We start from the raw sequence: 18,845 nt of genomic DNA on the forward strand, positions 1-18,845 counted from the left end.
TTCATGCAGAATGTACGTATAATTCCTGTAATTCCCAGTGAGTAGCCACCCTGGGGAAGCATATCAACTTTTCTCCTGAGGTTTCAGCTGTGTATGGGACACACCATCGGGATAAAATTGGGGAACTATGAATGAATGAATATTGTACCCCGATCATGGAAAAACCTACAACGACTGGGGTTCGTAGTGCTGACCATACATCACTCTAACTGGTTGGATGATTGCCCACCTCTGCTGAGGCACGTAGGAGTGAGGCTGGTAGTGAGCCTTGGCCCTCAAGGGCTGTTAAATTACAAAATAGCTTATTATCAGGGCTCAAAAAATCCCGGTCGGCATGGCAACTAAAATTTTCAGCCTGGCGACCGATTGTTTGCTGTATTATGTACGAAATTTTTAAGATTCTTTATTCTTTATGTCCGTGGGCGAGGTTCAGCCTGAGGCTGTTCTGCCACCTAACCAGTGTCATGGAGTATGGCCAATATTTAAGCACATGTTGCGTGCGTCTGTTGACAAAATTTCGATCTCCTAGTGTTGCCATTTACGGAGGATATGTACCAAAAATGGCACTTTTTCACCACTCAGCCCATTATATCGCCAGTCAAAAATCTATCAAATGCTGCACCTGATCAATATTGGTCGCAAATGACAGATTGACATGGCATCCGACATCTAATTATAACCCTTTGATAATTTCTTACATATTTTTCTCACTCAAAAATGCATTTCTGGAAAAATTTTAACACTGCCTTTCGCCAGTTATTAATTTATCTAATTCTCTATGTGGCGTAAAATGATATTTTTTTAAAATTGAAAAATATCTCAATGGATGAGGCTTTATAAAACCCGGTGTAAATATCTCTTACGCTTTTCAAGATATACATTTTCAAAGTTTGGGTTGCGTGACTTTTGAAACACCGTAGTATGCACAATTGCTAGTAGGTGGTTTCCTGGTGCCTGATATTCAGAGCTGGCACCTAGCTCTGAAGAAGATTTTTCGAGCACTGCTTATTATTATTATAAGAATTGCATTACAATATGACAAGATATATCAATTCATGGCTATCACATCAGGAAACAATTATTTTAAGTTGGCCATCGAATTGAAACATAACTATGGTCATCATTAATTTTCTCTTTGATATTCACCAGGTGTCCAAAGGTTTTCTCCTTTTAAATGAAAAAAGGACTTACAGTCACCTCAATATGAAAATCGGTACTTTTAAGTTTTATAAAAATAGTTTAGGTTAACAGAATCTACAAGAGATAAGCAAATCTTGTAAATATTTTATAAAACTCTGAAACTAGTACACCAATGTATAACAATACAGATATGGCATATATATATATATATTTCTGTTTCGTATAAACTTACGAATATCATTGTGCAAGTTACTGTTTGCACACCTTGCGCTCCATTAACATTTAATGACAGTATTTGCAAAATATGATGCTCAAAGAATTCTTTACACAATCACTTAGGGTAATGTCCTATGTTTATTTGTCATTATTTTGTATGTTTACTTTTATTGTTGTACATTAAAAATATATTTCATGCGTTCCTGTTCCCATCTCACCTTGTGTGTAGCCAACTGTTTTTGTTTCTTTTCGTTTTGAAGTTTAATGTGAAATATTTTCTGAGAAATCGGCAGCTTTCTTTCACTCCATGGGCACTTTCAAATACAAAATTACCATGAAAATCTGACACACACACACAAAATAAAGCCAGACTTCCTTCATTTGGCATGGAATAAGCCAGGTGACCTGGATAACACAGGTCTAGAACACATTATGTCAAATGATTGATTGTACACACATTTCAAAATCCAAGATAGTAAGGGTGATGGTGCTTGCATAAACCTCACGCAAGTCCACGGAAACATCATGACTTGAAGCTCTTGAACAACTGTGACATGGAATCACTTGAAGCACTGAAGGAACCGGCAGCCAACGCTAACAGCGGGTGAACCAGCTTCAAGGTGGGAAATTCTTTTTCGAGTTTCTTCAGAATCGGAGGACTTATGAGTTTGAGCAAGCATTTCACCCAGTCCTGGCAGTTTTGCAGTGCTGCCAGGTAAGGTTGTCCGTTGCATTCGTTCTGCAGGACGAACCGTCTTAGCTGTGCTGGAGACAGAGTGACTTTGCCGAGCTCATAAAAGTTTCCCTTTTCTCGTGGTGGGTGTTTTGTGTAATTAGCTGCTAACTTGTTGTCCTTGTCCCCTTGTCCTGCAAAAAAGAAGAACCACAGATGCATACATGGGTATCACCAGAAATATTTCTTTGGGGGGGAGGGGTCAGGCAATTGACAAAACATTTTTGCATGTTCTTTTCCTTAAGGAAAATTAATATGCTCTCAACGGATTTATTCATTTCACTTGATGTGAATCACTTTGGTAAAGTTTTATAGTGCATATAAATGCATAATTGGGACGTTAGTGCATATTTTAGCTTAACGTGCATATAATTTGCATATATTGGGAATTTGGGAGCAATTTTCATGTAATTGTGAGTTTCAAGTTTGTCTGCTTCATTTTTTCCGTTCTTTGTGTCAGCATCAAAAAATAGTTGATATTTAAAGAGGATACTGGTGAGGATTAAACATGATTTTTGGGTGCTTTTCTTCATGAAAGTAGTAGTGATTTGAAGTGCTAATTTTCAGTGGCAGTAGATGAAGGGGGAGGGGGGCTGCAGCCCTTCCCCCAAACAACTATCTTACTGCGCCCCATTGCACTGTATGGAGCTTTCAAATTCACTTGGTGCGCAACAAGCGGCAAACTGGTATATGAATCAGCTTCCCCCTCGGGGACTGCAATTACATCTCTATGTTAACTGTAACGTAAGCACTGCTTCCACTTCCCTTCCTCCTAGGCCCTTGTCAATGCTAAAAAGCAGACTGCATTCAACGCAGCCCAATGTACGGTGGCACTACCAAGTGGTAGAAATCGAAAGCTCTGACACTATGACAGCGGACACCGTGCATAAACATGTGATTACAGAGAGAAACAGAGGCCAGCCATGTAACGTGTCCGTTTCACTTGTCAGTAAGTGCATGATAATTTAAGTTTTCGAATCTAATCAAAGAGTTATTTGTTTTCTGGCAGTAAGTTATATAATCTGGTGTTCTGAATGGTAAATCGTACAAGTGAAAATGAATAATTCAATGAAAGACCGCCGCATGGAGTTCCCTTTAAAATAGTTAAGGGTTTTGTTTTTGTTATGAATTCAGCCCTCCTAATAATAAGTAGTATTTGCCGCCACTGCTAATTTTACTATTAAAGTAACTATTTGAAGGAGAAAGAAGGCAGTCCTATAGAAACTGAGATAGGGTCCATGGGATATGTGTACTTATTGATACGAGGGGGCATCAAAAAGTTTTGCCTCCCAGGCCTCGAAAAAACTTTGGTAAAATTCCACAGAACACTCCCTGCCCGACCGTTAAGAGCTGTTTTAACCTCCTATAGGTCCTCTAATCTCACACCACAAAGCACAGAGATTATGGTATCCCAAACTCTCAATCATCGCCTGTGCTGACCCATAGGACATGTGCACTGTATCAGAAATTTCTTGGATTGTGATGTGCCTATCCACTCGAATGAGCTTATTATGCATATAAATCTGACCCCTAATGATTATTATTATGAAAGAAAAACTGTTAAAAACTATTAAAAATAACAAATTTATTATTATTTTACCCTTGGGGACATTTTGCTACTCTATCCACCTGATGAGTGAATACAGAGGTCAACAATTTTCCAAAGTTAAATTCACAGAATATGCATCAAACGTGAGGACATTTCGAGAAACTAAAAATCGCAAAAACTTAACTTACATTATATCCTGACTTAGAATACATGGAAAATATGTTTAACCATGTCATTTTATCACCTTTCAGTGCAATTATAGATGTGTAAATTAATGCTCAGCATCGAAAAACTACATGGGTCATTCCACGTCAGATCGACCAGAGCTTCCAGGTGATGGTTTTTGATTTGGATGAAATTTGGCATGAAGGTTCAATCATGTCTGGAAGGCTTGTATTCCAAATATTAGGTTCCTCCAAGAAATAGTTCTAGAGTTATAGCCAGTGGAAGAAGGTGGTGCACAACAGAAAATGTGATCAAAATCTGGGAAATGAGTCTCAGAGCTAACTACATGACTCAATAACTTTGGAACTATTGATCACAGCCTAGTGATATTTACACACCAAACAAACCTCTCACCAAGGAACATGTGTATTGCATCAAAATACCCTCAGCCTGTTTACGTTAGCAAATAAAATACCCCAAAATATGCCTTAAAAAGTCTTACACGTCAAAAAATGCATATTTTGTGTGCCTGCTGTTACAACTGTAATCCAACCAGGAAGGTGGCATTAATTTTTCTAGTAACCCTGATGTGAGCTCAGTATGCACACATTATGTCGTCTCCATATATATCACCCAATCCATATTATATGTGGTTGAATATGCAAGAAATTGAAAAATCACCAGAAAATGATTGGATTTTGGAAATGGTGTAGCACAAATGGGACAAGAGATATCCAAGCCAAGTTGCATACACTACATAAGTAGACCTTCCTCTAATGTGTGTCAAAATTTCAACTTGTTATTGCAAGGCACTAGTGCACAGTAAAGGTAGACCCTTAAACGCCCAGTGTGTTTTCAGTGGGAAGTTTAAAATTGCGCTTTTAAATGAAGATTTATATCTCCGTAACTACGAATGCTGGAGTTACAAATTATAGCTTGTGTCTTTCAGTACAGTCTCAGATACTCACCTATTGTAGAAACAATCCAATTTGCACAAGCCGAATAGAAGAAGAAGAAGAAGACGAAATTTAATAATCTTATTTTTTCATTACAAAATTTCAATTTCATCAGGCCCCCATGTAGGCGACGCCAGGACGTGCGGGATCAAAACAGTTCGTTCGTATTGCTTGATATGTATATAATTCTCGTAGCAAGAATTGTGCACTTACTGATGATACTTTTGTAGCCTTGCTTTCTAACTGGAAATTCAAAATTCCAAAAGTTGTTATCTCGGAAACTATGAATCCTAGAGTTAAAACTTTTTCTTCCGTACACACTAGACAATACGCCTATGGTCGAATAAACTTAATTTTCATTTATCAAGTAGAAGAAGACGAAAGTTAAATAAAACTATATTTTTAAGAAATTTAAATTTCATCAGGCCCCCACGTAGGCAAGCCGGAAAGTGATGGTTTAAAACGAAACCTGCAGATTGCCTGATATGTGTTTCATTCTCGTGGCAAGAATTGTGGACTTGCTTCTGATACTTTCGGAGATAAAATATAATTTTTAATGAAAAAGCAGTACATTTTTTTCGGGTGAAGTTGCACCACTACCTCCCCCCCCCCACCCAAAACAATATATTCAGAATCATATTGAACTTTACTAAATACTAATATGATGCTTAAGGCCCTTTGTGTAGCACTCAAGACATGTACCTCTTAACATTGCCTGAGTCACAATATGCTCCAAAAGTCGAAAAAAAAAATGTGACATATTTCACGTCTCGGTGTTCATGGTTTAAAAACATGTATTGGAACAGATGACCACTTTTTTGTGACAATCCCAAAATTGGGCTCTAGCCTCGCAAAAAATCACTAGAAAGGAAGTAGATGATTATTTACAGTTCTTTAGACATACATTAACAGGGTGAATTGAAAATCATAGGACACACTTTCATTTCAGAAAATAAATGGATAATTAAATATCAGAGTACCACAGATAAAAAGGTTTGATGGGACCTCCAACATAGCCACCCTACTGAAATCCGTCATCTTTGGTTCACATTAGTTCTTTCCAAAAGGGAAGGTTGTCATTATGATGTACAAATCAGGCAAGGATTTTTCTCAGTCAGAAATTCATTTCTGCAATCCACTAAACGTTATTATTTTGTTTCATCCCGCTAGGAGCATTCTGTGTCTAGTGGCATGAATATGTCCGATGTCAGTCGAATAGGATTCAACTGATCGCTAATTCCTTCTGTTTCCCAGCCGCCAGATGAAAATGTGAGCAGTATTCCTGCAAGGACCACATGTCATGTATCTATGTGATGTGTTCAGTACGCTACTCTTTGCGTGGCTGAGAACAGAGCATAATGCACTCGTTATGCACTACCACAAGAATTTCTGGAAATATTATGTTACAGGTCTCCAGAGTGCGTTCCTGCAAGTGATTCCTGTCGCGGATTTTCAGATTTCAGATGTTCCACAGTTAGAAACCAGGGGGTTAGGTCGGGTGGTCTGGATGTCTATTCCTCTGGACAATTCAAACCAAATCAATGACCAGGTAATTCCTATCGACACATTTACTCCAAACTATGATGGAACTTCATTATGTTGGAAATAACAGGGGAAAGTGCCATCTTCACTAAGAATTGAACAGAAGACTGTCTCCTGCAGGATTTCCAGTTAGCGCTGTGCATTTAGGGATAATATGGGTGCCGCGAGGACCACCTGCAACAAGGAGTCCTGGAGGCCTACAACATAATTCATTTCTCCAGATGTTTTGGTGCATAACGACTAGGCAAAGTGCCTTCAACGAGCATAATGGGCAACGTCATGTGGTCACTTGGATGTAGTTGTTTCAAATTTTTGAGCTAATAACTTTTGTATCACACCACATATGGCAAAACAAATGTAACTGCAGAAGTACAATTATGTGGTGAAAAAAGAATGGCCCGATTTGATATATCATATGTGAGTCACATATGATATGTAACCCTTTCCAACTGAAAAAAATAATCAAAGCCAAGATACATAAGATAGCAGATTTCAATATGGCGGCTATGTTGTAGTTCTATCTTGGAATGTAGGTCCCGTCACCCCTTTTTATCTGTGGTACTCGAATATTTAATTATCCATTCCTTTTCTGAAATGAAAGGGTGTCCTATGATTTTCAATTTACCCTGTTAATGTATGTCTAAACAACTGTAAATAATCATCTACTTCCTTTCTAGTAATTTTTTGCGAAGTTAAAGCCCAATTTTGGGGTTGTTACAAAAAGTGGTCATCTGTTCCAAAACATGTTTTTAAAACATAAACGCTGAGACGTGAAATATGTCACATTTGTTTCTTTCGACTTTTGGAGCATACTGTGACTCAGGCAATGTTAAGAGGTACATGTCTTGAGTGCTACACAAAGAGCCTTAAGCATCCTATTAGTATTTAGTAAAGTTCAATATGATTATGAATATATTTGGGGTGGGGGGTAGTGGGTGCAACTTCCCCCCCCAAAAAAATTACTGGTTTTTCATTAAAAAATATATTTTTTCTCCCAGCAATTCTTGCCACAAGAATGAAACACATATTCGGCAATATGCAGGTTCCGTTTTAAACCATCACGTTCCGAAGTTGCCTATGTGGGGGCCCGACGAAATTGACATTTTGTAATGAAAAAATAAGATTATTAAATTTTGTCTTCTTCTATTCGGTTAGTGCAAATTGGATTATTTCAACAATAGGCATGTAGCTGAGACTTTACTGAAAGAAACAAGCTATAATTTGTAACTCCAGCATTCGTAGTTACCTTGCGCAATTTTAAACTTCCCACTGAAAACGCACTGGGCGTTTACTGTGCACTAGTGCCTTGCAATAACATGTTGAAATTTTGACACACATTAGAGGAAGGTCTAGTTATGTAGTGTATACAACTTGGCTTGGATATCTCTTGTCTCTTTTGTGCTACACCATTTCCAAAATCAACCATTTTCCGGTGATTTTTCAATTTCTTGCATATTCAACCACATATAATATGGATTGGATGATATATATGGAGACGACATAATGTGTGCATACTGAGCTCACATCAGGGTTACTAGAAAAATTAATGCCACCTTCCTGGTTGGATTACAGTTGTAACAGCAGGCACACAACATATGCATTTTTTGATGTGCAAGGGTTTTTAAGGCATATTTTGGGGTATTTTATTTGCTAACGTAAACAGGCTGAGGGTATTTTGATGCAATACACGTGTTCCTTGGTGAGAGGTTTGTTTGGTGTAAATATCACTAGGCTGTGATTAATAGTTCCAAAGTTATTGACTCATGAAGTTAGCTCTGAGACTCATTTCCCATATTTGGGTCACATTTTCTGTTGTGCACCACCTTCTTCCACAGGCTATATAACACTAGAACTATTTCTCGGAGGAACCTAATATTTGGAATACAAGCCTTCCAGACATGATTGAACCTTCGTGCCAAATTTCATCCAAATCAAAGAACCATGACCTGGAAACTTTTTTGAAATTGGTGGATTTGACATGGAAAGACCCACATGTAAAAAGAAGCAAAAAAAACAGGAATGTATGTTTTTCTAAAAAGTTCACTGTAGAATAGTAATTTGGGAGCGTGGCTCAAGTTAGCCTGGTTAGGTCAATGAGTCACTGTTCTAAATTAGCTAAAATTCACAAAATGTGATTAATTCCTAGTTTAATGCCAAACTGAATATTTTAGGGTGCCATTTTGGCAACTATGCAAATTGTGATTCTTATAGCATGAAAAATTTGCATGCTTTCCTGGCTCCTTTTAATGCAAGGACATCCAACTATTTTTATATGCAGTATTGAATTAGAAAGTAAAGTCTTCCCTTTGCACATTACCTTGAAGGCACACATGGGGGGCAATGTGGGTGAGGGTCCCACACATTCTTGACCTCGGGCTGTTTTGGAGGTGATGAAATCAGCACCACACACTTTGGCCACCTTTAACATCCTTCCACCTTCTAGTCTTTTCATTTTTAAGTTTTCTAACTTTGTCCAATATTATGAGTTCTTTTTTATAAAATACTTTTTAACTTATTGGGAAACCTGAGAAGGTTTTGGAAATAGGGCAAATATGTTGCATCAGAAACACAGTCACACAATTTTTTTTTAAATATTTTCTTATTGAATATCTTTTATGGTTGACTGAACGACCACAACTTAAGAGGGCTTACCTTCAGCTGTTCTCCACGAGTCATCTATAAACTTAACTGCCAAAACCCAATGACGCAGCATGTTATCTTGTGTATCTGGAAAACCCTCAACAGGACGAGTGAAAAGATACATCTCTGCCTGTCTTTCCTTGTCGTCATATTCTGCAGGAACGCTCCCTCCTAAATTGCTCAAAAACAATGCTGGGTTTGCTGCAGCTGAAGATGCTCTGGAAAGAGCCGAAACACTGGCAAACATCTTCACACGGTGGATCCTAAAATAGCAAAATAAAATTTCAAACTAATAATACCTTGGTGCCTGCACTGTTCAGAAATGTATCATTAATTGTATAAAATGTTATGGTAATTCACTTGAAAAATCATCATCTGTGATTTTTTTAAAAAAGTTATGCAAAAAATTCAAATTGAAATTAAATGTCATTTGGTTGGCCGGAGATTTACTTTGGAGCATAATACAGTGTGTTATGTGTTATGACTGCAGAATATGGGCTGCCTAGGAGGAACGCGGTTCCTAATTTTATGGTAATGGTTTGAAGTTAGTAATCTGGAAAAGTAATTTTCAAGGTGTGGAATTTTCGAAAAAAAACAAAAAAAAAACTAGAAATACGACTAGCAATGAAGGAAAATTGACATGGTGCCACACATTCCTGCAAATCTAGTGAAAGCAACGAAGGAAAAAGTGACATGTACACACAAAAAAGATAATATAACGTAGCATAAGATAAACTAACTTAACCTAACCTAAACGTACAAACCTCGGGAATAAAGGAAATCCATTTTCACGGAATGAACTGAAATACCGCGAAACAAAAAAAAATGAAAGAAACTGTGCATAAACAATATGGACGCGAACAAATGGAGAAATGCATTGCTTTTAGTAGCAGGAAAAACGTTTTTTATGCACAAAAATATAATAGTAATCGGAAAAATAACACCAGAAAATGGAAGCAGAACGTACGTATTTTCAGGGGATATAAATATTGTTCATCTATTTAGAGGAAAAAAGCACACCATGTTCTGCAGTGAGACCCATAAGTTTCTGAAAAAGACATTCTTGTGAATTTAAATTTTATGCAACCTACCTTTTATGTTATTTTCTGGTTGTGAGTATATGTCATTAAAAGATGAGTAAATGGAGTGTGGAAGATGGTATCCCCCAATGGAAATGTATGCAAAGCAACCCCCACCCCCCCAGCCACCAAGTTAGGTTCAGACAAACAAACATCTGCCCAACTAGCTAGTTAAGTGTCCTAATGCCCTTTCATTCTTATCACAATTAGTATACAGTGGTGGAAAGAGATGCTTCTCTCATAGGGGTAATTCCACGGTCACTTATGTTACAATCAGAGATGATAAAATTTGAAATATGATTTCACAATAATTTACTACTTTCACCATACTTTAAAAATTTCCATTGGTTTATTTACAATTATAATTCAACTTTCTCAATCAAATTTGATCAATGTCATTCATTGTATAATAAAAAAATGAAATAAAATAGTCACTTACTATGTTACACAAAATGTTACAGAAATATGTGATATGTGAAAAGTAAACTTGCAATTTTATTCCTGTTCTGTTTTTACAATTTGAAAAATATAACTTTGTGTCAATTTAGATAGTGTCTTGGAACTCAAAACCATTTTGAGATATTAAAAATACTCATGTGTAATGAGAGAAAAAAATAAAATACTACATAGTCACTTACGTTACAGTAAATGGTCACTTATGTCACCAATCCGAATTAGGAAGAGGGTATTAGTGTGTGAGTAATAAAAAAATCAAACATAAGTGACCATGGAGGGACAAAATAAACAATTTTTGAAAATACATCTAGTGAAATGTTATCTGTATGGGTAAATAGTATACTTTCTATAGTTGTTTCACAACAGTGTAAACTTACCCAGCATTCCCTACTTTCCAGATGGTAGCTATGAAAAGTTCCCTGTAAAGTGACTGCTGGTTTCCAAGAGAATTTCTTTATCAGGTAATGTATTTTTTCATTTGAATACATAATGAGATTTAGTATTTAGGCTTTACCAAGTTAATTAATGGCTAATTTGCTTCAAAATTTAGTGATGTACTAAATATAATATTTATTGGAAGTTATCTAATTTAACAGGTTTTTGTAGGACATCATGTATAATTTGGTTAAATGGCCGCTAAACCTAGTCATGGAGCAACTATTGGTGAATTTTAGCTGCTTGTTGCAGTGGTTCTCAACCTTTGTGAGACCACGGCCAAGTACATTTATTTAATTAATATTAATATATCAACTATGGCATAATCATAGTTAAATTATGTATAGACTTGCTGTCAAATATAAAATTATATATAAATCAGTCGCCAATTCCTTAGTGCGACGGACCTTTTGCAGCCCGGTGGTTGGAAAACACTGGCACTAAAACTGAAGCAAATAAGACTCCGATCCATTCTTACTACAAGGCAACAGCATTAATTTATTCAACTCCAGAGTCCCATTTATGATTATAAAAGGAACCTTCTATCAAAACAAAACCTTATTTTTTTAATATTAATTAAATAAACCCTGTGTAGATGGCTCATTAGATCATTTGGTATGAATTTACAATATCCAATTGCTTTCAAATTTGGCATACTCACTAATTTTGGCCTCGTAATCACGAATCTGTAGTAAAAATTTGGCGGTCACATCTAGAAATTGCAAAAAAAAACCTTGTCATTTACCGATATGATTCTCCATCCACTAACATGAAGACGACTTCCTTTCTGCACAATGGTATTGCTACCAACGTTGCTCAAGTGTTGTGCAATAAGTGAGAGCGTTGATTTGCATGTGAGAAAATGGCATCTTATATAAAGGTCGAAAACATGTTTGCCCCATGAACCATTCATGGTAAGGTAAGGTAATGTAAGGTAAGGTTAGGCTAGGCAAGCATAGTTAAAATTAAGGGTCATCATAAACATAGTTTTGAAATGCTAATCATTGTAAAAAATAGTTGTTTTCTTCATAAATCAAGTGTGTTTACTCCATTCATGGACCCACTTTTTTCGACTTATTTTGCAATTTCTAGATGCGACCGCCAAATTTTAACTGAAAATTCGTGATTACGAGGCCAAAATTAGTGAGTATGCCGTATTTGAAAGCAATTGGATATTGTAAATTCATACCAAATGATCTAATGAGCCATCTACACAGGTCACTTACGTTACACAAGTTAAGCTTACTGTTACTAGATGTTAGAGTCGACGAGCCATATGAAAGCGGCTGACCTTGAACAAGCCTCGATGCGCAGTAGCAAAAGGAGGTGGTGGAGATTGCCGTGCAAAACGCGCGATGTCGTTCTTTTGTTTTACGAGCGGCAAGAATCGGTTTGGTTTTCGTTGTGACTGTTCGTGTTTCTTCAGTGTGATCACAAAAATTTGTCAATATACGTGTGCAAGATGCCTACAGAAACACCTAAGCGTCGTATTCTACACAAACAAGCACGAGATATGGTGTACAAAGTGTATCAGTTCTTCCAAAGTGAATCTCGCAGTGAAGACAGTGCCTCGTGTTCGTCAGGGAGCGGTGTTGCCAAATGTCAGGAGCGTACAGCGGCTGCATGTGGGATAGGTCTGCGTACAGTTCAGACGATTGCGAAGGAAGCCAGGTCGTCGATCGGTGATACAGGGTCGGTTTCTTTTCGCTCGCCTGGCAAACGTCGTAATCGGCGAAAGAATGTTACGCACTTGGACGATTTTGATAAAGGGGTATTGCGTAATATTATATTTGACATGTACGCAAATGGCGAATTTCCTACTGCAGTGAAACTTGGGGCTAAATTGAAGGAAGCTATCGGGTTTGCAGGCAGTACGTGGTCAGTGTTAAAAATTTTGAAAAACATGGGGTTCAGATATAGGAAAGGCAACGACGGGAGGAAATTTTTAATGGAGAGGGGTGATGTTGTAGCTGCGAGAGTGATCTTCCTCAGAACCATTCACGAAATCAGGAAAGCTGGTACTGCAAATATATACTATTTAGATGAAACCTGGGTCAACCAGAATCACACGAAGACGAGCTGCTGGAGAATGAGTGATGGTTCTGGTGGGTTAAAGGTGCCATTAGGAAAAGGTGCTCGTCTTATAGTGTGTCATGCTGGTTCAGCTGCTACAGGCTTTGTGCCCCAAAGTAAATTGGTTTTCCGCTCCAAAACAAACAGTACTGACTATCATTCAGAAATGACGTCTGCCGTGTTTCGAAAATGGTTTTGCGAGCAGTTCTTGCCGTTTCTCGCTCCCGAATCCTTGATTGTAATGGACAACGCGAGCATACATTCCTTGCAAGTGGATAAAACGCCTTGTTCGAATACAAGGAAGGCGGATATTATGGCATGGCTCTGTAACAAGAACATTCCCCACACAAGCACGCAAACCCGAGCAGAATTGTTGCAGTTGGTGAAACATCATACACCAACTCACAAAAGTTACGAAATCGATATAATAGCAAGAGAATATGGTCACAGAGTTGTTCGTCTCCCACCTTATCATTGTCAGTACAACCCGATTGAAATGATTTGGGCCCAGGTGAAGGGGTACGTAGCTGACAAGAACAAGACTTTCAAAATTGCCGACGTACAGAAACTGACTCACGAAGCAATAGACAGAATAGGTGTTTCCGAGTGGGCAGATTGTGTGGCTCACGCAGAAAAAATACAAGAAGATGACTTCCAGCGTGAAATAGTCAGAGATGATGTCATCGAGAAGGTCATTATAAATTTGCAAGACACGGATTCCGAAGAACTTGAATCAAGTGACGAGATTGACAGCAGTACGGAATGAGCGTTATGTAAGTAAATGGCATTTTATTTTTTATTTTCAGTTCATGTTATGCATGCCAGACAGTTTTTTTGTTATTGCGAGTGCCACAAGACCGGCGCCTGGTATCTGCGGCAAACGAAGTTGCCTTTGCCGCGCCGCGAAAGAATGAATCAAGTTCTTCTCTCGTTTTCTCAGTATCCAAATAACATATCGCTGTAAATATTATACGAACTTAAAATTTGGAGTTTTCTTTGTAACTTTCTCACTGGAAGTTATTTCAAATCTAATTTAATAAAAATCGGCTCGCAAGAGAACTTTTTCTCTATACAATAATGGTCAATAAAATATTTAATTTCTTTCACTTACTTTCAAGATTCTACACATTTAATTTACAACACAATACGATTGTCTAAATCTTTCTGGTAATACTCGTGCTGGATTGGTATCGATTGTTGCAATAATAGCCGTGCAGCTGCAATTTACAATTGTTCGAATGTAAGCCATTGTTTTTTTATTTTGAAAGAATGGCGAGAACCTCGAACGGTGAGTAGGTGGCAACAGCGGAAATGTATCTCCCTCTCTCTCTGCGCGGACTTGTCAAGGTCAGCCGCTTTCATATCGCTCGTCGACTCTAGTTGCTTGCAATAAGCTACTATTTTATTTTGTCAGCACTCACTTACAGCCTACTAAGAGGTAAAAAGGTAAAGTGTTCCCCTGTGCATAGCACCACGCCATGAAGGTGTATAGGGGGTGTGGGGGTAACGCCCCACACTTTCTTGATCCGGTCGTGAGTGGGGTGATGTGATCAGCATCACACCCCTGACCACCTTTACCCCCCAGGGTTTCCCCCAGGTACCCATGTTATTCGATGCGGCGCCGTTAGAAAAATTTTGAACCGGCCGGGGATCGAACCCGGGACCTTTAGCATGGAAGTCAGACTCACTTACAGCCTACTAAGAGATAATAAATTTTTAGCTAAATATTTTCATCGTTATTATCAGGACAAAAACTCTCTTTTTTGGTCACTCACGTTTGGTTTGAGTTGGTGTTTTAAGTCCACTTTATGCACAGTAAGGCTAATCGGGACTGGACCTACAGTTTAAAGTGGGATCCGAACCACTTGTGCCTCCACCGGGTATCGAACCCGGGACCCCTTGATTACAAGGCAATGGTCACTCACGTTACAAGCTAGTCTAGTCTAATAAACATAATTTTATATTTGACATCAAGTCTATACATAATTTTACTATGATTATGCCATTTGATATATTAATATTAATTAAATAAATGTACTTGGCTGTGGTCTTACAAAGGTTGAGAACCACTGCAACAAGCAGCCAAAATACACCACTAGTTGCTCCATGACTAGGTTTAGCGGCCATTTAACCAAATTATACATGATATCCTACAAAAACCTGTTAAATTAGATAACTTCCAATAAATATTATGGTACTAATTTACTATAGTTCAAACAGATTTCTTCATTTTTATAGAAGAAACTACTTACCGTTAAGTCCCTGTAGCATTGTCTAACATCGGGAAGGTGTTTTGTGTGATGTGGGAATGTATCATAGCGGAAATTCATGTTCTTCGTTGAAAATTCATGCTCCGACGGAGAATAGTCTTTGACGTATACACCGTCGTACATCATCACGCGTCGTGATTGTGATTTGTTCATGTTCATTGGGTATCCAGTGTTCTGAACTGTCTGTGTTTGCAACGAAAGTTAGAAACATGACGTGTCGTGGATGCGTGACGAAATTCGTACTGGGTGTGCAAGATCGAGTGGATTTTTTTAATTTAATTGATATGATATGATATGATTGAACATGGGATCGTGAAGAAAGGAAAGGAATGTCGAAAATGTGGCAGTGAATGCAAGCTACTCGTTACAAGGAATGGGTTGTGGGTGTATGCCTAATATGACGTGTCGTGGATGCATGGTGAAATTCAGGTAAGTTCTCCATATCCTGGAAATTAATTTCTTCAAATTTAAAAGTTTGGGGCTCATTTGAGGGCAGGTGACTCCGGCCAATTTCTAACATGACTTTAACAGGGACTCTATAGAGAAAGTCGGGGAGCCGGAGTGGAGGCGGGGCTGCAGTAGCGGTTGGGGGCAGTAGGCCAATTACCCCAGGGGCAGAGCCTTGAATTGGTGGGAAATTTGGACTCAAAAATATTTTTTTACTTTAAATTTCCCACCGATTCTGGGACGGATAGCCCCAAAAACCATTCACGGATAGCACCACGAAACATTACAATTTCCTTCGTAAAAAAATGCGAAAAAGCTTTTTTAAAAAAGATACATCAGCTGAACTTTGTTCACGGGTAATTCTTTGGTTCCGAAGGTTGAAACACTGCATAACGAATGACAATCGACAAAAGACAAGCAGGACGCGCGATTATGTAGGGAGGTGTATGCACCATATTGTGTCTGAGGCAAGCGAAAAGGTATGAGAAACAAGTACTCTTAATGTGAAAAACTGCAACTACTTTGATAAAAAAAAATGCCAATACATGTTAAGGGATGTTCCACGAAGCAGATAGGTAAGTATGAATGTCAATAATTGACGAAACTAAGAAATTATAGATGTTTGAACTATAGTAAATTTTTACCAAATATTATATTTAGCACATCACTAAATTTTAAAGCAAATTAGCCATCCATTAACTTGGTAAAGTTTAAATACTAAATATCATTATGTATTCAAATTAAAAGAACATTACCTGATAAAGAAATTCTCTTGGAAACCAGCAGTCACTTTACAGGGAACTTTTCATAGCTGCCATCTGGAAAGTAGAGAATGCTGGGTAATTTTACACTGTTGTCAAACAACTATAGAAAGTATACTATTTACCCATACAGGTAAAATTTCACTAGATGTATTTTCAAAAATTGTTTATTTTGCCCCTTTTTGTATGGAATTACCCATAGGCCAATAGTATATGGGTACCCCCCCCCCCCCATAAGGTGATGATTTTTGTGCCATTTATGAAGATTATGTTCTATACGAACGATTTGTGTTGTTTCTAGCTTTAGGAGATGTATTAAAGTGGAGTAATGAGAGTTTTTGATGGGACTATTTATGACATAATTTTCATCGTTGCCATCTTCATGTGATATGAAGGAACATGTTACGTTATTTGTGTTTTGTAACTTGGAGCCGTGTTGGAAATATCTGAGATTGAAGGTTGGCAATCCTGGTGTTACGTCAGGTCATGCGAGATTTACTGCAGACGATGTTTCGGTTCATGTCACATGGTACTGGGATTTTGTTTGCAAGGTGGGCATGCGTTCTTAGTGTGGTAAGTGCTATTCATTGAAAGTGCATATTGAGGAGTGTATCGGCATTTTCAGTATCGTGGCGTTCTTCGGCCTGGAACTGGAGGTGTATATCCGTGAATTACAGGAGGATGGTTTAGTGACCGGAAAAAATAAATGTGTCAAATGCAGTGGATGATATCGCAGGAATGTGTGGATGAAGTTAAAAATACAGCAGTGAGCATAAAAAAAAATCGACATAATTCTCGAGGCGGTACAGTGGATCGACGGCACAGTTAAAATTTGGCTCTGACATCATGCATGGACCCACAAACCATTCACGGAATGCCCCATGAACCATGCACTGTAAGGTTATGTTAGGCAAACACAGTTAAAATTTGGGGTCGTAGTAATGTCAGGATACACCAGAAGTGTTAGTTTTGCTGCTGTTTGGGATTTTTTTACGGGAAAAATGAGCGATAGTAGTCCGGAATAGGAGTTTCGGTAACACTTCGATCTAGTGAGAATGGGTTTCTTTAATTTTACAGAAGAAACTACTTACGGAAATCAGTTTCTGTAGCATTATCGAAGTTCGTCAATGTATTTTCTTTCATTGTATAATCTCTTTTAGCGCGAATTCATGTTTTTTTTTCTAGAAAAATGAATTTTTAACTGTTTGCCTAACGTAACAGAACCTACTCTAACCCTACTGTGAATGGTTTTTGGGACTATGCGTGAATGGTTTGTGGGGCTATCCGCTATTATTTTCATGAGAAAAGCATAATTCCACCCTACAGAATGTTCCGCAATGCAGAATATGTAAGTAGGAATCTTAAAAAGGACAAAATAAATGAGTTATAAGTGTTTTCACGAGATCGAAGTGGTAAGTTTCTTGTGCTTACGTGGGTCATACTTTGCGATCAAATATCTCCATTATTTGTGGTTTCCTAATGCTGGAACCACTTTTATATTACGTAAAACGTTGAAATCTGGCGATTAAAAAATATTCAACGTAATTATCGAGGGGATACAGTAGGTCGACGCCACCGAAAAATTAAAAGGTTCGTTAATTTTATTTTTGATAATGTAAATAAATTCAGTATGTTATTATTCGTACAGAATAACAATGTAAAAAATGCATTAAACTGAATGTAAAATACAGGAACTAGTTTATGTAAAAACAACATATAAAAAAGTCTTACAATAAATTTTAAAAGCTGTGCTGGAGTTACTAGTTTACTATCCTTCAGACAGATTTCTTCATTTCTACAGAAGAAACTACGGTAAGAATTGACAATATAGAGAAAGTCTCCAATTTTGTTAATTTTCGGTAGTTAGTATAGCGAAAATTAACAAAATTGGAGACTTTCTCTATATTGTCAATTCGCTCCGAATTAAAAATCATTTTTTTAATGATTAAGAAGTCGGTTTAAAAATTTTAAAAAACCTGCAATACCAATCGTTGTCATTTTCTGAATTTTGTTACTTGTATACCTGTTCCGCTGGAAAAATGAGGCTTCTTGCTTCTTTTTTGTGGTTTCAAAAGAGAATTTGTTTGTGGCTTGCCACTTTTTTTTTTTTTTTTTTGAAAATACTGAAAATATGGCGAGAAGCTGGAAAGCTCCGTACGGGAAAATCCCGTTTGTACAATGAAAATTCCTCTACTGTCAGTGAGAGGATAACGTTTATCTAAATCTTTTATATTCCTACCTGCAACTGTGAACACAAAGTTTAAAACCTGTTTTTGTGCCTTGCTAAGCACTAAAGTGATTGAACTGCATACAGTGACACACACACCCCAAAACTCTGTGCTAGAACAGAAGTACAGAAGTGGATTTAGCGGTGTTTTCCTTG

General features: G+C 37.6%; 1 protein-coding gene across 1 annotated transcript; it reads right to left on the bottom strand.

Annotated features, from left to right (window-relative positions):
• Positions 1-1,475: 1,475 nt before the first annotated feature.
• On the bottom strand, positions 1,476-18,569 carry LOC146004492 (uncharacterized). Its single transcript, XM_083143354.1, has 3 exons — positions 18,486-18,569; positions 8,954-9,204; positions 1,476-2,223 (listed from the first exon to the last, which is right to left on the bottom strand). Exons 2-3 carry the CDS (start codon positions 9,186-9,188, stop codon positions 1,880-1,882), a joined length of 579 nt encoding a protein of 192 aa, XP_082999480.1. The 5' UTR covers positions 9,189-9,204; positions 18,486-18,569; the 3' UTR covers positions 1,476-1,879.
• Between the last annotated feature and the right edge of the window lie 276 nt (positions 18,570-18,845).

This window comes from Lepisma saccharinum, chromosome 21 (assembly GCF_977018435.1).
Source record: "Lepisma saccharinum chromosome 21, izLepSacc3.1, whole genome shotgun sequence".
In the NCBI taxonomy this organism is placed as follows: domain Eukaryota; kingdom Metazoa; phylum Arthropoda; class Insecta; order Zygentoma; family Lepismatidae; genus Lepisma; species Lepisma saccharinum.